The following is a 21102-nucleotide window of genomic DNA, read 5'->3' on the forward strand; positions in this document are numbered from 1 at the left end:
CTGGTGGTGATACTGTCTGTCCCACATTTTCCTAGCTTACCAAGAGGTAGGTTGTGATCCACTTTGTTGAATGCCTTGTTGAAGTCTAAGTATACTATGTCCACAGCATTTCACTGGTCGTCTAATTTCATCACTTTGTCAAAGAATGAAATAAGACTGGTTTTGCACGATCTGTTTTTAACAAACTCACACTGGCTACTAATTATAACTTTATTTGTTTCTAGAAGTTCACAGATCTGTTTTTTGATTATCTTTTCCAGTATGTTCCCAGGTATTGAGGTTAAACTTGATTGGTCTGTAGTTTCCTGGGTCTGTTTTTTTTACTTTCTTGAAGATGGGAACCACATCAGTTCTTTTCCAATTCTCAGGTACTTCCCCAGTCCTCCAAGATTTTTTAAAGATATGGCACAATGGTTCTAGATATCATCTGCCAGCTGCTTTAGAACTCTGGGATGTAATCCATCAGATCCCGGTGATCTATATTCATCAAGGTGAGAGAGGTGTTCTCTAACCATTTTCTTGCTTATTTTAATTTTTATTTCTAGTCAGTCTTTTACAGTTACGTTTTTGGTAGGTTGGGCTAGAGTTTCTTTTTGGGTGTAAAGACTTTGCCATCTTTTCTCTTTAGTGGCCTGACTGTTTCCTTGACTTTTTTCCTGATGTATATGTTGAAAGAAACTTTTTTTCCCTATCTTCCACTGTTTTTGCAAATCTTTGTTTATTCTGATCCTTTGCTTTCCTGACTTCATCTTTGCAGATTCGGGCTATATGCTGGTATTCTGCCATAATTATGTTCCCCTCTTTCCATTTTTTTTTGTTCTTGTCCATTTTATCTTTCAGTTTATCAGAGAGATCTTTGTCCAGCCATGCTGGTTTCTTCCTGGATTTCTTGTTTTTCTTTTTCACTGGTATTGTGTTGGATTGTGTTTCAAAGAGAGCCAGTCGAGATAGTCCAATCTAGGGCAGGGTGTGTGTCTGTGGTGTCCTTGATTGTATCTCCAAGGAAATGGTTGCCCCTCCCCAAATTAATGGAGGCTTGGCTGCCACCCCTGGGTGTCTTTATTCCTGGAACAGCAACTGCCATTCTTGTAGAGCTGCCCCCAATGGTGCCAGGTCAGATCGGGGACTTCCCTGGGCCTCAGAAGATTCAGCAGCATTGCCAGAGCTCTCAGTGCATGTTTGGCACTCTGTGGTCAGAGGCCGGTGGGAGGGGAAGTGTCAGACCTTGGGATAGTTTGGGGAAAGATGGCCACTTCAATTACGTGGTGCACCCTGTGTGGAGTCCTGGGCTGCAGGCAAAGTGCTCATAAGCTTGGAGACTGCCACAGGGCAGAACCAGAGGCTGCAGCCCAGATCGCTGCAAGGGCTGGAGAAGGGTGGCATGTCCTGTGGGCAAAGGCGCATAGCTGGCCAGAGGGAACTATGGGAGCGTACCCTGTCTGGAAGGGAAAGGGACTGCACCTTCCTGCAGGGGGAGGGGCAGGGGGCAGCCCCTCCTCACCCCCTTTCCTTCTTGTCCTCTTGCTGCTCTCCTCTACATGCGGCTTCAATTAAAGCGGTTGCAGGACCTCCATCTCACCCCTTCGCCCGGGCAAGGAAATAAGGAAACGGTTTGTCTGAGCGCTGACAGCCGTGCGCCACACGCAGGAGATGGATGGCCTGGGCGATTAAAGGCTTGCAGGCGCTCACCTGAGGAGGGGGACAGGAGGGGGAAGGCATCCCATTGCACCAAGGATGACAAATTGGGGGCACTTCAGGGGCAAGCATGCACTGCGCGGACCTGAAGGAGAAAGAAGAGAGAGCCCCAGGCCCCTCCCAGGGCAGAGGGATGAAGGCCTGGGGAAGACGGTGCAAGCAAGCACAGCAAGGCCTCCGTGGGAGTCGTTCCCCAGATCCAAGAAGGTGGGTTTTCCAGACCAGGACTGGGTCGGGGTGTCCTGTGGCAGATACAGTCCACAGGCTCAGGGTTTGGCCCTCTTCAGCCATTGTTGATCCAGACAGGACCTCACGTGTGCCGGGTCCCAGGCTGTGGGGGCAAAGGGAGCCCAGCCCGTGGTCCCCCAAGTAAGGATGGAAAACTGAGCTGGCGAAGGTGCCGCAAGGGCAGCTGAGTGCCCCAAAGCAACCAGAGGGATGTTGTGCTCAGGGATGCCGGAGCCGCTGTTTCACCACTGGATAGCCCTCCTTGCAAGCTCAATTAACTTCTCAATTGGGATATTGCTTTAGAGTAATGCCTGCCAGCTATGGACTTGTGCCATTGGGGATGCCAAGAATGTGGGGGTGGGGAGGGCTTTTTCTGCTCCGGCCACCAGACCCCATTCCTGGCCTTGCCATCTCCCTGACTCAGCAGCACGCCCAGCCTGTCTGTGTCTATAAGGGAGAGCAGTGGAAGACCCCCTTGGCCTTGCCAAGAACAGGCCTAAGCCCCTCAGGAAGATGAATAAGAGAGTGCTCTGACCTCTTCCCAGGCAAGGGCTGGCACGGCAGTGGTACGTGCCAAGGCAAGGAACTGCCCTCCCCACTGGACTCCACACACACACACACAAGAGGAGGTGTGGTAATGGGCTAGGATGGGCTCTCTGCCTCCTGGACTAAGTGGGGCTGGACTTTCCTGGAGAGAAGCAGCCAATTGCAGCACACAGCAAGGGGTCTTGAGGCTTTGGGCAGGTGTGTGTGTTCACAAAGCTTGGAATTTTCAATCAATCAGAACAAAACTGGAAGGGACGTTTTGTGACATTTTTTGCCTTTGTGGAGCCGGGGTGGGTGTGGCCTGCATGTGAGGCATCTGGCCTGCAGGCCACCAATTTTACACCCCTCCCCTATGCCATTTCAGACAAGTGGCTTACCAGTCTCTGCTTAAAAACCTCCAATGTTGAAACACGTACAACTTCTGGAGGCAGGTTGTTCCACTGGTTAGTTGTTCTAACCGTCAGGAAGTTTCTCCTTAGTTTCAGGTTGCTTCTCTCCTTGATTAGTTTCCATCCGTTGTTTCTTGTCCTGCCTACAAATGCTTTGATAAATAAGTTGACCCCCTCCTCTTCTTTGTGGCAACCTCCCAGATACTGGAATACTGCTATCATGTCCCCCCTAATCCTTCTTTTCTCTAGACTGCCCAGTCCCAAATCCTGCAGCCGTTCTTCATATGCTTTAGGCTCTAGGCCTTTAATCATCTTAGTTGCTCTTCTCTGCACTTTTTCCAAAGTCTCAATATCTTTTTTGTAATGTGACCAAAACTGGATGCAGTATTCCAGGTGTGGCCTTACTAAGGCTTTACAAAGTGGTACTAATACATGACCTGATTTTGATTCTATGCCTCTTGTTTCTACAGCCAAGGATTGTATTAGCTTCTTTTGGCTGTTGCCGCACACGGCTGGCTCATATTTAAGTGATCGTCCACTAGGACTCCAAGGTCCCTCTCCCAGTTACTGTTTTACTGCATGCATCAGCCAGCCACTCATGCGGCCCAGTTAAGAACAGGCCATGGACTGGTAGTGGGCTGCGGCCCACAGTTTGGGGACCCCTGCGCTAGAGGCTGCCCTGATGAGGCCCAGCCTCTTCCACAGAGCGACATGATGGCAAAGCTTGTCTTTTTCTGCTTCTGTCACCTCTGTACTTTTCTGAGTCTGCCTGGAATCCCCACATCCATCCTGAGCACGCAAGGAGGCTCACAGCCCCCCCCCCCACTGCCCTGCCAGTGGCTCCACCCAGCCTTCCAAGGGGTCTTCCTTACGCCTCGGTCCCAGAGATTCCATAGAAGAGAATGACATCCTGGCAGCCACGCACAGCTTCACCGAGTCCTTCCACATGTTGCAAACAGCAGGACGTCAAGAAACCATGATGCTGCTGCCACACAGGGCTGGCTCATGTTTAAGTGATAGTCCACCAGGACCCCAAGGTCCCTCTCGCAGTTTACTGTTTTTGAGCTGGATTTCACCTAATCTTTACTTGTACCTTTGGTTTTTCCTGCCTAGGTGTAAAACCTTGCCTTTCTCCACATTTCTCCTATTCCTACGGGAATAGGGCGGTATACAAATCCAATAAAATAAATAAATAAATAAATAAATTAAATTTCATGTGGTTGGAAAGTGTACTATGTTTTGCTGGCCTACTAATTTAGTCACTTTGGGAACCACATCAGCTCTTTTCCAATCCTCTGGAAGTTCCCCGGTGCTCCAGGAATTTTTAAAGATATGGCACAATGGTTTGAGATAACATCTGCCAGCTCCTTCAGAACTCTGGGATGTAATCCATCAGATCCAGTTGATTTATATTCATCAAGGTGAGAGAGGCGTTCTCTTACCATTTTCTTGGTTATTTTAATTTTTATTTCTAGTCTGTCTTTTACAGTTATCTTTTTGGTAGGTTGGGCTAGAGTTTCTTTTTGGGTGAGGACCAGTGCAAAGGATGAGTTAAGCAGCTCTTCGTCTTCTCTACTGCCTGTTAGTTCCTTGCCATCTTCTCTCTTAAGTGGACCAACTGTTTTCTTGACTTTCTTCTTGTTATCGATATGTTGAAAGAAACTTTTTAAAATATCTTTGACTTATGTTTTAAATCTTTCTTAATTCTGAGACTTAGTTTTCCTGACTTCATCTTTGCAGATTTGGGCTAGCTGCCGATATTCTGCCTTAGGTATGTTCCCTCTTTCCATTTTTTTGTACTTATCCTATTTGTCTTCCAGTTTATCAGAGAGATCTTTGTGCAACTATGCTGGTTTCTTCCTGGATTTCTTGTTTTTCTTTTTTCAGTGGTATTGTAATGAACTGGGCTTTTATGATCATATTTTTAAGAGTTTCCCACACTTCTTGATTTGTTTTCCCCTTTAGGATTTTCATCCATGGAATTTTTCTTAGGCTCTCTCTAAGTATGTTAAAATCAGCTCTTTTAACGTTTAAGACACTGGCTGTATTATATTCTATTGCTTGTCTTTGCATTATATTGAATTCTATTACGACGTGGTCACTATCACTTCTTCTCTATTAGTAAGAATTAGGTCCGGTATAACTTTTCCTCTAGTTTCTCCTCTACCTGTTGGATGACAAAATTGTCAGCTAGGCTGGTTAGGAATCTGTTTGATCTCCCACTTGCAGCAGAGTTTGTCTCCCAGTTGATATCAGGATAGTCTCCCATTACTACTGTGGTATACAGTATTTCCTATATACATTTGTTAGTTATTTAGCAAAATGTTCATCTATTTCTTCTGCTTGTTTGGGTGGCCTGTATTATACGCCTATAGCAATGTCATTATTTTTTCCTTTTACATTGACCCATGTGGATCCTAGGAGGTTTTCATCCTTAGTTTTCTGGATTTCTGTAGTGATGTAGTGATCCCTTACAGATAATGCAACTCCACCTCCCTCTTGTTAGGTCTGTTTCTTTTGAATAGTTTGTATCCTTCCATAAATACATTCCAGTCGTGAGTTTCATCTCAGCAAGTTTCAGTAATGGCAACTACATCATATTTGCCTTCATATGCTAATATTTCAAGTTCACCCTGTTTATTCCCTAAACTTTGAACTTTGGTATATAGTCCTTTGAGTCCTTTGTGGGTCTTGGGTATGTTTCTTATACTATCTCCTACTTTGTCTCTTTTCTCCTTCTCCTTTCTCCTTACTCCCTGTCTCCTTATATGTTGAGCCTCTTGGAGGAGGCTCCTGTAGGCGTCCCTCGCCTCTCTCCTTACTCCTAAGCAGGGATGGTGGGAGTGAGCATTTCCACCGGAAGGGGAGCCAGGCAAGGAAGTCACGTCCCAGATCAGGAGCTCCTGAACACACCTCGCGAGGTCCACTGTTGTACCAATCAGTTGCAGTTTGGACCCACAGCAGATTTCCTCCAGGGCCTTCGGGCATGGTCAGTCACGGCTGCACCAGTGAGTGGGACTGGCCTTCTGCTTGCCCCAGGGGACTCCGAGTGCTGCGGTCATTTCTCCTCCGACTCCCCTTCTGGCTTTGGTGAAAGGCAATGGCAGCACCGACCGCTCTCTGCCTCCCCCTGAAGACTCCCTGGAGTCCAGGATGTGCCAGTCCTTTGGGCACCTACTCAGCCCCAGGAAAACCTTAGCTGATGCGGATGTTGCTCTAGAAAGCAGATTCTGCCATTGTGCAATGTCACAATGTTGCTACTTTGCCTAGCTTCTCAAGTGCAGGTTGCCTCCTCTTACCTGCTTCCTCCTCCCCCTCCTTCTGTCTTTACCCTCCTCCCACCTCCTCATTTTAACAATTTGAGAGTTAAAATAATGGGGAGGGAAGCTCCCTGAGCTTCCTAGGGTGCCCTGAGGCTGCTGTGGCTGGGCTGTTGCATCCGGAAGCAGAATTCCCAGCTGTTCCTGACCCGAAGATGGGGTTGCCCATCCTGCAAAGGTTAAGGATGGGTCACCAGGGGCAGAGAGGCATTGAGGCAAAGCTTTCCCATCTGGAGGATCCCTGTTACTTGCTTGTCCTCCTGAGCTGCTGCCAACACGAAGCAGCCACCCAGCTCAGCCTGGCACAGAGCCATGGTGGGGAAGGTCTGGGTTCTCCTTAGGAGATGGGGGGGACTTTGGACCAGGTCCACCTGAGAGAATTATTGTGGTGGGGAAAAGGAAACGGCGGGAGTGTTAGGTATCTACATCCACCCAAGCTGATCAGCAGTAAAGGCAAGGTAAAAATCATTTACTTTGAAATAAATGCAGAAACCGCCATTCTCCTTGTCTCTGCTCTTCCACCCTTTCCAGCTTGGGAGGGGGGGGAAGCTCCCCAAGCAGGCTGCCAATAGGCAGGTCTGCCCTCCCAGGTTCTAGACTGGCCACACTAGAGGAGCTCCAAAATCAGGGCCCACTTCTGGTGCCTTTGGAGGGCTGCTCCGGGTTGCCACTGGCTGCCCTGCAAATCCTCCCCCTCCTCCTGTGGAGCCTGGAGGGAGCCTGCTGCTGCTGCAGCAGTGCAAGCCAATGAGAATGCCCCTCCCCCCGCCCCCACCCCCCCATCAGTGGCCACTGCTCCAGGTCCAGCCAGACTCATTTATCTCTGCCTCTTTTCCCAGGGGCAGCAGGAGTTAATAACAATAAAGGCGGTCCCCTCTTGCTCACTGCAGATTTACTGTTATTTAATCGTGACCTTTCTTGAGGAGCCAAGGCCGGAAGGCCTGCCTGGGGTTAAGTGTCAGGTGGCAAAAGTCAACATCTCTTTTCATCTTTCAGGTCCCCTGGGCCAGCGAGTTTGTGTGTGCCAGTGTGCCTGCATTCGTGGGTGCGCGTGCACGTGCATGCATGGGCCCGTGTCAGCACGTCAGCTGGAAGGAGGGGCAGCAGCCATCCATCCATCCGTGCTTTGCAGGGCAGGAATGGAAAGTTGGGGCAAAGCATCAAAGCTTCTGGGCTCAGCCCAGCCTCGCTGACCCAAGGACAGGGGCTGGGGCCTCCCGGCAGATGCTTTTATTGACTGCTGTGAGCTCTGTGTGGCTCCGGTCCAGCCAAGGGATGAGGGAGCTGTAAGGGCCACGCCGTGCCAAGGCCTTCTCGGCCACACAGCTCCAAGACCAGGAAAGAGCCTTCTGCCATTTGCAAGCGGCTCCTTCAGGCCTCAGAGAGGCTACATGAAATTGTGTCTCAAGGGGTTTCCCAAAGATTGTAAAGGACGGGTAACCTTGCCCAGAGGAGGGGAGCCCTGGTAGAAAGGTCTGAGGATGTTGAGCCGAGCCATGCCTGGGGAGAGGAGTTGGTTTGATGCCTGCATTCGTGCCGCCTTTCTGCCTGCAGGGTATTGCTGAGGACACAGGCCAGAAGAGTCCCGTCCTCACCCACTTGCACAAAATGGCCTGGAGGGGTTTTCCTTGGTCAGAAGAAGGAAAGTTGATCTGGCTGTTATTAAGTCCACAAATCTGACAGTTTTGGAGCTTCCCTTTGTAATTTGAAGGCACAATTGTGTGCTTTAAATGCTACAGTCACAATACCCATCAAATACAGGTAAAGTTTTCAGAGCAATGGGGAAGGAGGGGGCCTCACACATGCAGGCCGGTTCTCAGCAGAGCCCCCTGGCTGGGATTCAGCACAGCTTGATAACGAGCCTCCCTCGGGCCCCAGACCTCCTGCCTGCTGCCCCATTGGCACACCTGGGCGCTGCCAGCAAGGTCTTGAAATTGAGAGGAGCGCCCAGCAGCTCTTTTGCAAACTTCTCCAGCAGAACCAAAATTGGTGTCTTTTGCCTCCTGCACATTACATTTTCTGCCATGACATATTTTATGCAGCTGGTCTACATTATTTCCATGTTTATATCCAATGTCCTTTCTGAGATAACCTGACCCTGACCTTCTCCTTTCAAAAGCTGCGGTCCCATCTCTCTATCACCAAGGGGGGGGTGTTGCTGGGCTCTCCCTGGAATGGGGAGCCTTTCCCCGCATCTGGACCTTGCCAGGTGTGTCAAGACAGGTGGGGAGGAGCCCAGTTGCTTTCCACTATCACCATGAAAGGAAGGGACGCCACCTCTCTGGGTCTGAATGCAGGAACAGGAGCCACCCCGGGGCCCCTGGAAGGAGCAGGGCCTGGGAGAGGCAGTGACTTTCAGGGGGGGGGGTTGTGGCAGAGAGCACTGCCCCCTCCCTCAAGGACATCCTTCACCTTCCCGTGTGTGTGAGAACGGGTCTTCTCGCCTGCCATAAATTGGACCCAAATTCACCCTGCCTGGCCTTGCCTCTCTTTGAGGAGGCCCACACCACAGGGCAGGTGGTAAATAAGCAGCTTTTCCAGAGGTCGGGCAGGAGAAACACGTAGCTCTGAATGCAGGGTATTGATCAGTCTGCGCAGCGGGTCAGTAACACCATTAACCCTGACGAGGTTGTGGAGTTGCAACACCAAGAGGTTAATTAAAAATAAAAGTTCAGCTAACTACTCTGGCCCACTGACTGCTTGGCAGTCTGGGGGCGGGGAGGTGGCAGTAGACCCAGGAGCTGTCAATCAAGTTCATTCTCTTCATTTCACTCTTGTCTTCCCATCTCCTCCTGGGTCAGATGGACAGAAAGGACAGCTGGGTGGAGGGCACAGCTCACCAAAGCCCCTTTGCCACGTGCAACAGGCACCTGTTCCAGGGAGAGAAAGCACTCTGCACGTGGCCAGAGCTGCTCTGTCTCTTCCTTTGCCGCTGGCTCCAAAGCCAGCCTGCTCTTTGGCTTCAGATTGGACCCAGCTTCCCTGCAAGAGAACCCACCAAGAAGGTCCTCTGGGGGCCGGGGCCGCTTCATCTGGAGGATCCCAACCAGCCCCAAGTGCTGGAGGCCCTGGCTTGGGAAATGGCAGGTGGGCAGGTGGGATTCTGGACATCGGTGAGAAAATGCTGGGTTCCGAAGGCCACCTTGCCCCCTTCCTCCCCCCCCTCAAATTCTCTCCTCGCAGGGAAGAGGAGGGTGAGAGAGGCCCCTGCCTGCCCCCCTCCCCCGGCTAGGAGGAGGCTGTGGGAGCCCGAGCAGAGCAGACAGGCCAGCCTGTGAGGGAGGTGGGGGGGCCTCTTCCTGGGTTGCATCCTCGGGGCCGCTCAGGCGCTCCCTAAAGCAATTTCCCCGTTATTGAAACGTTCCTTCCCCGCCTGGGAGCTAATTGCAGCCAACGCTTCCCAAGGCAGGAGGCCGCAGGGCTGAATTATTCATGTTCCCCTGCCAATCAAGGAGGGGAGAGCCAGGGCAGGCGTGGACCCTCCCTCTCTCACTTGCCGTGGCCAAAGTGAGTATGGGGGGGGGGTGCAAGATCCGGCAAGCTCCCAGAGGACCAGGCATCCCCTCGAGGCGAGGGAGACGGTTCCAGGGGCTGCCCCTGCCCAGCCTCGTCTCCCCAAGTCTTTCAGGGCATTGCAGGGAAGGACAGCCGCCGCTGCCGAAGCCTCGGGGTTCCAGTGACCCGATTTCTGGGAGAGAAAATGTCCTCTGAGGGTGGGCTGAGTTTCCCCCAGCCCTCATCTGGTCTACTGCGGCCTCGGGGACTCCTACGCGAAAGCCCCTCCAACAGGCCGACAGTCTCCTCCGCCTCGAAACCTCGTCCTGCGAGTAAAACGACCTCGGTTCTCGCATCCTCTTGCCCGTACTCGAGGGCAGAAGCGCTACCACCAGCGACGCCTCCAGATGAAGCGCCCTCCGAGGACGGGCTCCCCGGCTGTCACCGCCAGCGCACAGGTGAGGGCGGGAGCGGAGTCCGCCAGGATGCCAAGGAAAGGTGGGCTTCCCCGACCAGAGCCACCCGCGGCCCCTTCCTCTGGGCCCCCAGATAGGCCAAGGAAGCGCCGACTCTGCCGGCCGGCGGATCAGCTTCTGGCGGGAAGCGGCGGCCCGAGACGCAGGACTCTGCTCCCGCTGCACCGAAGGAGCCCCTTGGTCGCGCTTGTCAAGTCGGAGGGGCGCCTGGCGAGCGGCGATGGAATGGCCCGCCCCTGTGCCCCGACGCGCTCCCCGCGCCGGGTTGACGAAGGACGCCTTTCAAGGCCGATGCTTGGAAGAGGCGCGCGGGGGGGGGGTGTTGGGGGTTGGAGGGGAGCTGCTCCACCACACCCGCGAAGCGAGGCCGTGAATGGGCCCTTCCGTTGTTCTGGGCCAGCAAACAAGGCCAGCGCTGCCCTTGCGGAGAGGCGACCTGAGGTCGGATGGTGCAGAGAGATGTTAATGCCTGAACTGGGGGCTCAGAAACGGTGAGATGGAGGGAATCTCGGGGGTGGGGGGAGAATGCTGCACCCCTCCCCCAGTGAGCCCCAGCTTTCTGGCTGGAGAGGGAGAATGGCGCCCGAAGGGAGTGGGGTGGGCAAACTACACTAGCATTAGCGTTGGCCCTTGCGGAGCTGCAAGCCTCTCTTCCAAGGAGGGGCGAGGCAAGCCCCCAGCAGAGAAGACCTCGGGAGCCAAGAGGGACAGGCAAGGGTGGATCCTGCCTGGTGAGACTTTGGGCCTTCAAGCAGCATCTGGGAGCTGCCCCATGCCCAGAGTGGGACAGAAGCGGCGGGGGGGGGGGGCAGCCATTACCTGAAGTGGGACCGAGGAGACGCCTGGTCACCCCCTTCAACCATTTGACCACAGGTAGAGTTCGCAGAGATGGCAGAAAGTGCCATCAAATCTCTGCTGGGTTCAAGAAAATTGTCTATGAGAAAAGCTTTGGGACAGCAGGCCAGACACCCCGGCAGAGGGGATCCAGTGGTGAAGGGGAGGAGGAGGAGGAGGAGGCAAAGACCCTCCTTCCCGCTCTTGATCCTGAGAGCCAAAAGAGGCTGCCCGCAGTCTCATTTTCTCTCTTGCTGAATGTGTGCCCCACCTTTCCATTGGTATAAACAGCCAAGATGCCTTCATGTTGTCCAGAGGCAAGATACAGAAAGAGCTCTACAATGCCCTTCAAGGCTTCTTTTGAAAAGCGAACCGGTGGTAGACCAGCTGCAGTGCATCCCCGGAAGAAAACCCCCAACCAGCCGAGCCCCTCCATGAAGGGGACCAGAGAAATCTGACAACTTCACATCCTCTAAGGCTCAGGCTGGCTTTTGCGATCAGAGGCCAGGGGCTCCTTGTGGGGACCAGAAAACTGGTCCTGGGCAATGCTGGAGATGGCAGGTGGCCTCTGCTCTTCCCTGGTGGCCAACCCGAAGATCTTGCAAGTCAGCAGGCAAGAATCAGGTCCTGGCGCAGGCCTCAGAAGAGTGGCATTCCCCACGCAACTTCTCTGAAACGTTGGCTGAGCAGAAAAGGGGGTGCAGGGCAAGCCTGGATTGTGACTTCCTTTCGACCTCTTTGCCGGGGAAATGCGAAGGCTTGGCGGGGTGTTCAGTAAAGCTTCGCTCTGGTCACACAATCCAGGGAGGAGATCCAATCAGCTGCCTCTTCTGGTGCCCTTTGCAGATTCCACCCGTCCTTCTATCCGCCCAGATAAACTGATGTACAATAATCTGTTTAACCAGACCATGCGACAGACAACTTTCAGATGAAGCACTTGGCCAGCCTGTTCCTGGAGTGGGGTGTCTGTCTTCATTCGCACAACCCACTGGATTCATACTAAGAGATTGGTTTCCTCAACCATGGACATTGGCCAAGGGCAATGAGCAGCTTTCTCCAGCATGAATGCAGGCCATTGACCACTGGGCAAGGGCAGAAGTGCACAAGGTTGCCCTCCACCCACCCACCCTCGGCCCTCCAGGAAGGTCCCTTTGCCCAGCTTTTTCCACCATGTGTCAAAGTAGCTTTTCTGACACGTGTCAGGTTGAAAGAACAATCTAAGCTGCCCAGAGACATTGGGAGTTGTGAAGTGCAAACGTCTTTACATTATAAAAATGTCATGCGCAATTTAAAAAAAAACAATGAGTGAACAAGTTATTGGATACATCTAATATACCTGCCATTTTTGCAGTAGGTCTGAATGACCTTCCCGCTCCCCCCCCCCCCCCCGCGCCTTGGTGAGCACGAGTTGTGCCTCTCCAGCGAGGAAGGCAGGGCTGAATTCCTGAAGTAAACTCTGCTGACCAAGATAAACTCACAATAGCAGGAAAGGTCTCTGCCTTGCCAGCACGGAAAAAAGCAGGGGGGAGCTGACACTACTCCCCCCACGTGAGTCCCTCCCCCGTGTGCTCTGGCCTGCCGGACAGCACCCCACGTCCTAGAGCAGTCTGGCTGGCTGGCAGCCATGTGGCCCGTCTCCCGGACCAGCAGCAGCCCGGCCTCCTCTTCCTGCAGTGCAAGTGTCCAGACAGTTGTGCTTCCTGGGGACGCATCCACGAGAGGCGTCTGGCTCCTTTGAAGCCCTCTGCTTCTCCTACAGGCTCCTGGCCAGGAACGCGCAGCAGGGCTGGCTTAGCAGGTCCAGTTGCCAAGTCCTCGGACACACATGGGACTGGCCCGAGCGGCTTCCTGATCCTGCCCCCGGGCCTGCAGATCACGGAAAAACGATGCACCGGGAGCCCGAAAAGACGGTGCCGGCATCTGTGAGCGGCATCCTCCCGGAAGCGTGCAGGAAGCGCAGCACTGGGCTCTTCCCGTCCTCGCAGCGCCCGGCTCCCTGGGGAGGGCTAGGGAAGTGGGGAAGCTCCAAGACTAGACAGGCGGAATGAGTCAGGATTGTTCCCACAGCCCATCCCCGCTCCCCAAGGGATGCGGATGGCAGCACGTAGGTCTCTGAAAATGGCCTCCACCGTTGGGGCTGCTTGCAGGAGCCTCCGCTTTGCACAGAGCGTCGTTCTGCTCGTGCGCGGGGCTGCGGGGGCCTCCTTGGCCCGAGAGCTGGTGGTCGGCGCGTAACAGCAAACATTGTGCGGGGCTTCTCCCAGCCTCAGGTTCTCGAGGTCCTTTGTGCTTGGTTGTCCCCCCGAAATGACCTGTCCTGGGCTGAGCCGTGTCCGCCCCGCACCCCGCACCTAGGATGGCTGGGCTGGCGCAGGCTGCTCCCGCACAGTCATTGCCTGCTGCCAATCTGGCAACATTCTGACAAAATTACCTTTGGATTTTCTCATTAGCTTAGTCTCCAGTGAGCTCGTTATGGGGAGCCTCCATCCCGCTTCTGCTCTGACAGCTCCTTCCCCCTGACAGCCTCTGCCAGCGAGGGGAGGGGAAGCGCCAGACGGGGCTGGGCAGGGCTCAGCTGCGTTTCTACGGGAGTGGTCCAGGGCTCACCTGTTCTCCCCCGTCCCTGAGGAGGAGCGTCTGCACCTACCTGGCCTCAGAGGCCTCCAAGAGCTCCTCTTCAGCCAGGCCGCGTTGCCCGAGGCAGCCTGGCTGGAGATCTCCTCTCCCCCACCCCTCGTACCCTCAGCTGACATCCGGACCCGGGCTCTGGGCAGGTGAGTATCAGGTGGCCCTTTCTGCCAGGTGATGGGTAGGTTCAGCGGGCATGGGAAGAAGGCAGTTCAATACCCTGGAGGTCCTGCGAAGGCCACGCAGGGACCCACGCTTCTGCCCTGCTTGTTGGTGCCAAAGACCGAAGGGGGGCGCTTCTCAGATTCTGCTGGCACCAGTTGTGCCAAAGGGTCATCTGCCCCACACGGTTTGAGGACGGTCTGGGGCTTCGGACCTGGTCTGCGCCAAGAGCCACCTGGAACTACTGAAAGGGCCGACTCTCGTGGGCAGGGAAAAGAGGGAGGGGAGGGGAGGGGGCTTTGGGTTCCTTTTCCTAGCATCAAAAGGACCAATTGTCTTTCTTCCTTCCCCCCCCCGCGCCCCCGAGTTGCTGACGAGCCATTTTCCCTGCTTCCCTCCCCACTGGGACAACTCCACGGTGCAGGGATTTGCCCTCCTAGCTTCGCTTCAGGGGCGCCGCCGCCGCCGAAGAGTCCAACAGTTTCCCAGACCGCTGGCCCGTTTCTGACTCTTCAGGATGAAGTTAACTCTTCAGCGGAGTTAACCGTGCAGATCGCGCGTGCGCGCGTGACTTGAGGAATGCCAGTTCCAAAGGCGCCGCTCCGCAGTCAGCAGCTGCTCCTCGAGGAAAGGGCGGAGCTACAGACGGCAGCCGCACGGTGGAGCCGCCAGCTGCCGATCTTCCGCCCCGACATCCTGCGCGGGGATGTCGGCGACGCGGGGTTCGGAGCGTCCGCGCTGCGCTGAGGCCCTCCAGTTCCTCCCTCTGGGCTTCACCTCCTCCCTCCCAGCTACGCCGGCAACTGTGCCCGCAATTCCGGCGGCTTTCCAGCAGGCAAAGGGCCGAGAACCGGAGCAGACCGCGGGCTGGCACCGAGCTAGAAGTCCCTCCGCGTTGGCGTGAAGGGTGGAGAAGGGCGGGGCTGGCGGAGCTGTGGGGTCTGACCCAGAAGCCGGGCTAAGAGCAGGGCCTCCGGTTTCTCGGTTCGGAAGAGTCCGGAAAGCGCTCTGTAAGCCGGGGATTGTTCTTGGCGGGCGGCAGAGGATCGCGGAGGAAGGGTCGCGATAGTGCCGGCGCGTCAATTACCGTCTGGGGCTGCGACGGGGGTTCGCTAACCCGGGCTAAGCCAGCCCGATCTGCTTCCCTTGCGCCGGGAATGCCTGCAAGTGAGCGGAGGACCCCGCCGGTGAAAGTTCAAGCCCCAGGAGGGTCTCTGGTTTGGCTTAGAGGGCCGCTGCCAACCCCCCCCCCCCGCGAAAGGTGGGGTTCTGCAGCAGCAGCAGCAGCGGCCCTCGGGGAGGAGCAGCAGCACCCAGCGCGCACCTGCTGATGTGTGCTCGGGCGTGATGTGGCAGCTGCCCCGGCCCGACCAGCCCCGGAGGCTTTGCGCTGGGAAGCACGCAGTGCCCCACGGCCCTGCCCCCTCCCGCCACAGGCTGCTCTGCTGAGGGGAAGAAAGAGGCTCAGATTACCCTCCTGGAGCCTCCGGCTATTAGCAGCCCGGAGCATGACCGGTGCTCTTTGTGTGTGACAAAGGATCACCCCGGTTTCCCCTCCATATAGTGCGCATTCCAGAAAGGGGGAAAGAGCTCCCCCCTCCAGAAAGAAATGTCTAGAGTTCAGCTTTCCAATCCAAGAAAAAGCAGACTATCCCTGAGCATGTATAAAATTCTTTCTGGACTCTGGCGCAATAAAACTAAGAGGGTCCCGCTTGGGGGGTGTATGAAAGCCCTAATAAGCAGGCATATACAGAGAATGAAGGCTACTGCTAAGCTTGTAAGCCGCCCTGAGTCTTCGGAGAAGGGCGGGATATAAATGGAATTAAAAAAACAAAACAGGCAGATTCTCCAGTTTGTGAGACGCGCCCCCCACACAGACCCCCAGATCCCCATCATTTCACCAGCTCCTTAGCAAGGGTGGGGGCTTCCAAGGGGGGAGGAGCAGCAGCCCAGCCCAAGGGCCCTCCCCCCCTGAGAAATCGCAACAGCTGGCCTCATCAAGAAACCGGAACATGGCCAAGTGGCTGCAAACGGCCTGACAGCAGCCCAGCTTGGGAATGCAGAAGTGCTGGGGGTCCCGGCTGCCCAAACGGCTGTCTGGGGGAAGGCAGTCCACCCAGACCAGTCTCAGGACTTCCCTGAGAGGGAGGCAGGCAAGCTGCAGGGAGTTCATTCCTCCTCCTTCTCCGCTTCGTAAACAGCCCTTAGCTGAGGCACATTAAAGCACCACACAGAGGGCAATTCACCCTCCAGGCCAGGGCAGGCTAGGGGTGGCCCTGCCCCCAGCTGGCCAGCCTGGAGAACTGCAGCTTTACTTAAGCAGCGCCCCCCCCCCCCCCCCCGAATCTGCAAAGAGATTCTTGCTCATTCCAGGAGCCAAATGCTGGAGCCCAAAAGACCACCATCAGTCTTTTTATTACAAAAATAAATGCCTGTGGAAGAGCAGAGATCCTTAAATTAAAGGGCTGGGGGGGCGGGGGGCCACCAGCTCTGGGAAGGGGATATCACGGTCCATCGCCCCCTACCTCCTCTTCTCCTTCACACTGTAGTTCAGATGCAGAGGGGCCGGCTGGAAGACAAGAGAGCCAAGACAAGAGAGCCGTGTGAGTGCTCTGCCTGGGGGCAGGGAAGAGGGCAGCCCGCCCGGGAATGTGCCCCCACCTTGCCAAACCAGCGGGTGAGCCAAAGTTGCTTCAGAGTCAGGTGATCCGGAAGCACCTCGTTGTCAAACAGGATCTGTACCTGGGTGGGAAGAAGTCCCCGGCACCCTCATTAGCAGGGGCCAGAAAGCCCACTCCCCGGGGCTTTGGCACACGGTCTGCAAACCCTCCTGCACCGGGTGGGACCCTCACTCACATATTGCAAGGCCAGTTCCAGTCGGCAACACAAAACCCGGCGGAGGTGGCGGATCTGGGCCCGCACGGAGCAGCGGACGTATTTTTGCTGCGGGGGGGAGGGGGAGAGGAAGACAGAGAGAAGACGATGAAGATGAAGCCAGCAGGATGAGGAGACCCTCAGCCCTGCAGCGCCTCCCCCAATTTCAATACTCTTTGCTCCAGAAAGGTGGGAGGGGGCTGCCAGCACCACCCTTTCCCATACAGGGATTTGCCCACACGGGAAGTGGGGCCACGGTGGGAAGAGGGGCCCAGAACCAGCCCCAGGGTCTCCTCACCTGCAGGACGTGCTTGCTCTTCTCTTTCCCAGAGCTGCTGCAAGAGGAGAAGACAGGAGAGGCTGAATCCGGCCCGCCTCAAAAGGGAGGGAAGTGTGGGAGCAGCTCAGGCGCCCAGAGAAGGAGGGAAGCCCCTGCCAGCAGCCCCCAGGGAATCTGCGGACCCTGAATCGGCAAGGAAGCAAGGACGGAAATCCCATGGCGCGCAGGACGCCCGCCCCCTTCCCACCCCCTCTGAACCAGCCAGGCCCGCCTGCTCTGTCCTCCACTCTTTCCCTGGCAAAGGCCCTGGTCCCTCCCCAGGGCTGAATTTGGCCTTCCCTTCCTTACCTCTGCTTCTCCAGGCACAAGGTGACGTGCTCATCGAAGCGGTAATAGTGAGCGCGCGAATGGTCGAAGGTGGTGTAGGGCAGGCCCACGCGGTCCGAGGCAGGGTCTGGGATGGAAGACAGGACATCACCCACGGGCTCTGGGCCACCAAGATCCCCTCCACGGCAGGCTGTGTGCAGGAGGAGGGCCAGTCTTACCTTCGTGGCTAGCCTGGCTCCCCCGCTCCAGCCCTCGGGACTGATAGAACTCCCGGATCCTCCTCTCCTCGCCTGTGACATTTGGGGGGGGGGGGGGGAGAAAGAAGAGAGGCAAGGAATGAAGGGCAATTTGCTGGCCCAGCCGGGAACGTCCGTCTGTCTGTCTGTCTGTGCTTGGCACATGCGAGCTCCCTTAACACAGGAGGCTGAGCTGCTGTGGCTGAGCTGCCATGATCGGTTCGTGAAAGGATTTAACCAGACAATAAACAATGTTAAATAAGATTCTACAGTAATCTTCAGAAAAAAGCACAAAGTTATTCTAAGATGTTAAGCCTTTAATAACTTTTGGATCTAACCCTAAAAACGCCTAGCAGCAGAAACATGTTGCCAGGAGGCAACCTCTCTGTGCCCCCCCCAGCCCCCAAGAAACCAAGGACCTTACAGCAGCACAGGAAGAATGGCTGCTCTCTCCGAGGAGAAGAGCTGCGTTCCCTGGGATGAGGGGTGGGCAGGGGTACAGCCAGTGAAATGGGAGGGTCCAAGGCAAGGGGGGCTTTCGGGACCCCCTGCACAGGAGGACACAGGCAGCAGGCAGCAGCCCCCCTGCCACTTGCATGTGACTGGGAACAGCGTTCCTGTCACGGGGGGGGGGGGGAAGGGCCTTCCCTGCTTCCCATAGGCCAGCGAGGCCCTTCCAGGAATCTCCCTCCACTGGCCATCACCAGGTGCCCAAGAAGCCCCCGAGAGCGGGTGGGCTGAGAGTCCCGCAAGCCCCCTCCCCATGCTTACTCTCCTGCAGGCCAGGCACCAGCTTATAGACAACGTCCTGCATGACGCGGTCCAGCTTGAGGTTGAGCAGCGGCTGAGTCTCGTGGATCTTGGTGCTGCAGAGCGGGCAGTACTTGCTGGTCTGCAGGAACTTCACGATGCAGCTCTTGCAAACTGTGGGAGGGAAGAGGTGCCATGGCTGGCCGCCACCAAGGGCCCGGCGGACCAGACAAGCTTGGTCCCTGCCCTGCTTCTGCCTTCCCTGACCCGTAGGGCTCATGCAGCTGGCACTGTGGGGAGGGGGGGGCACAGGAACAATACCCAAATGTAGCCTTCGACCTCTAGCAAGTGGAGAGGGCAATGCTGTTTTTCCCCTCTTCCAAAGAGTAGGGTTGTGCAGCAGATGCCAGAGAACGTGTGAATAGTTTGAACGAATAAACCCCAGGGCATTTGGATGGCTGACTCGCCTTATCCTCCTCTTTGGCAGAGTCTCTGGATTAGCAGATGAGGGGAATGCCAAACACCTGGAGCATCTGGACCTCAGCAAGGTCTCTCACCAGATCCTCCTTCGAGAAATAGCCAAATACAGACTAAATGAGGGCATGTTACACAGACACCTGGTTGGCCAAATGACCACACTCAGGAGCAGCTGTTCTACTTCAGTTTTAATAGAACTATTGGGCAGGGCCTATCAGGAAGTTTTGAGGCAGCCCCTCAAATACTGCAATACTGCTATCATGTCATCCCGTTTCTTTTTTTCTTTCTTCGTTTTTTAGACTAAGGTAAAGGTAAAGGTTCCCCCGCACACGCGTGCTAGTCGTTTCCAACTCTAGGGGCCGGTGCTCATCTCCGTTTCAAAGCCGAAGAGCCAGCGTTTGTCCGAGGACGTCTCCGTGGTCATGTGGCCGGCATGACTAGACGCCAGAGGCGCACGGAACGCTGTTACCTTCCCACCGGAGTGTGTCCCTATTTTTCTACTTGCATTTTTACGTGCTTTCGAACTGGCAGAAGCTGGGACGAGTAACAGGCACTCACTCTCTTACGCGGCACTCGGGATTTGACCCGCCAAACTGCCAACCTTCTGATCGACAAGCTCAGCGTCCTAACCCACCCCTTTTTTAGACTAGACAAGCCCAATTCCTGCAACCATTCTTCATGTTTTTATCTCCAGGCCTTTAATTCTCTCTAAACTTTTCCCAAAGTCTCAACATCTTTTCTGTAACGTGGTGACTAAAAACTAGATGCAGTCTTACTAAGGCTTTACAAAGCGGTAATAATACCTCGCGTGATTTTGATTCTGTGCCTCTGTTTATACAACCCAGGATTGTATTAGCTTTTTTGGCTGCTGCCACACACGGCCAGTTCATAGTCAAGTGACCGTCCACTAGGACTCTGAGGTCCCTCGCACAGTTGCTCTTTTTGAGCCAGGTCTCTCCTAATCTGCTCCTGGCTGATAGGAGCTGGCTCATAATACTACAAGGCAAGGGATTTGGGTGGCCCCATCCAGTGCAGCAGCGGGGGCAGGGCGGTGCAGCTGCCACAGCGCAGGAGGGGCTGCCCACCTCCACCCTGCCTTGTTGGGCAGTGCAGAGCAGCCGAACTCAAGCAGCGAGATCGGGGAGGGCGACCAAGATGGCAAAGGGGAGTTGGCGACTCTTTCCTCCCGGTATCTTCAGCTGACAGGTGCCGGAGGGGGGAGTCACGGGGACAGCAGCCATCAAATATCTGACCATCCCTGACTAAGCCAGCGGGCAAAGACTACCAGGTCCAGGCAGCTTCTGGGGGAACTTCCTGACTCCGAGAGGGGCAAATTCTCCTCTGCTGGGGGGGGAGAGGGGGGTTGCCTGGCAGGGGCCCCTCGAAGATGCTCCGGCGCCTGCCCCAAAGGGCGGAGAGGAACGCACCGCGAAGACCCGGGGAGGGCAGCGTGGGATGCCCGCGGGGAGAGAGAGAGACAGAGAGAGAGACGGGGCCCCGGCGGTTCTCGGGCGCCCGCTTTCCCCGGGGAGGCAGAGGCATCCGGCCCCCTCCCCGCCCCACTCACAGGTGTGCAGGCACTCGGTGATGGTGGTGGCGTCGATGAAGTAGCCGGCGCAGAGGAAGCAGACGATGTGCTCGTTCAGCTCCTTCATCTTCACCTTCACCTCCTCCTGCGGGCGGGCGGCGAGCCGGGTCAGAGCCGCTCCCCCGAGCGCGGCCGGGCCCCACCCCCGCCCGGTCCCGGCCGCCCCGTCTTCGGCACCGGAGCCCCCGGGGATCGGCTTCCCCGCGCCCGCGGCACCGCCGGCGGCGCGGAAGAGGTTGCCGCCCGCGGCGGCCACGGGGAGAGCGGAGCCCCCGCCCGCCCGCCCGCCCGGCCGCCTCACCTCGTTCCGCAGCGGGTCCATCTTGTAGACGGCCTGGAGCTGGTTGCGGAGCCGCATCGCGATCGCCATCGGGCCCCCCGCGGGAGGAGAAGCCATCTTGGAGCCGCCAGCCCGCTTCCGGGTGGAGGGGGCGGGGCCTGTGGCCGCCCGAGAGACTACAGCTCCCGCCGTGCCGCGCGGCCCAGCCCGGACCACGTGGGCGCGCCAGCCGCGGTCCGCCCGGCCGTGGGGGGCGGAAGCGCGGGGAGGGGGTCCCGCGGGCGCGTGGGCGGCTTCCCTTTTTCCCAGGGGCGTCACTCGTGGCGGGGGTGGGGGTGGGTCACGTGAGCTCCCCCTCTTCCTCGGCGCCCACCCAGACGGGCCCGTTGCCCTCCTGGCTAGCGACGCCTCCCGAGCGCCCCCGCCCAGCCGTCCTGTGGCGCTGGAGCGGCGGCCGGGGCCCTCGCGGGGGCCCGGGCGAGGAGACGCCGGAGGAGGCGGGAGGCAAAGGCGCTCC

The 21102-nt window shown here is 56.3% G+C and overlaps 1 protein-coding gene across 9 annotated transcripts; it reads right to left on the minus strand.

The window, feature by feature from the left end:
- Positions 1 to 16149: 16149 nt before the first annotated feature.
- PCGF1 (polycomb group ring finger 1) lies at positions 16150 to 20757 on the minus strand. Of its 9 annotated transcripts, none has more exons than XR_014493042.1 (9): positions 20607 to 20757; positions 20285 to 20390; positions 18262 to 18414; positions 17473 to 17544; positions 17276 to 17381; positions 16946 to 17022; positions 16630 to 16716; positions 16435 to 16509; positions 16150 to 16342 (listed from the first exon to the last, which is right to left on the minus strand). XR_014493042.1 is itself a non-coding variant. In XM_083367516.1 (9 exons), the coding sequence occupies exons 1-9, from the start codon at positions 20700 to 20702 to the stop codon at positions 16295 to 16297; spliced, it is 783 nt and encodes a 260-aa protein (XP_083223642.1). In that variant the 5' UTR covers positions 20703 to 20757; the 3' UTR covers positions 16150 to 16294. The 9 variants fall into 9 exon arrangements, 7 of the variants coding, with proteins under 7 accessions (XP_083223642.1, XP_083223643.1, XP_083223640.1 ...); XR_014493043.1 differs by having other exon boundaries at positions 16435 to 16515; XM_083367516.1 differs by having other exon boundaries at positions 16435 to 16515; positions 16946 to 16979.
- Between the last annotated feature and the right edge of the window lie 345 nt (positions 20758 to 21102).

This window comes from Vipera ursinii (genome assembly GCF_947247035.1).
Source record: "Vipera ursinii genome assembly, chromosome: 7".
Lineage (NCBI taxonomy): Eukaryota > Metazoa > Chordata > Lepidosauria > Squamata > Viperidae > Vipera > Vipera ursinii.

Coding starts and splice junctions, on each gene's coding strand:
- PCGF1 (XM_083367512.1), bottom strand. CDS start 20,702: ATGGCTTCTCCTCCCGCGGGGGGCCCGATGGCGATCGCGATGCGGCTC. Junction 17,545..18,261: donor GGTGCCTGGCCTGCAGGAGA/GTAAGCATGGGG, acceptor CAAATGTCACAG/GCGAGGAGAGGAGGATCCGG. Junction 17,382..17,472: donor GAGCCAGGCTAGCCACGAAG/GTAAGACTGGCC, acceptor CTTCCATCCCAG/ACCCTGCCTCGGACCGCGTG.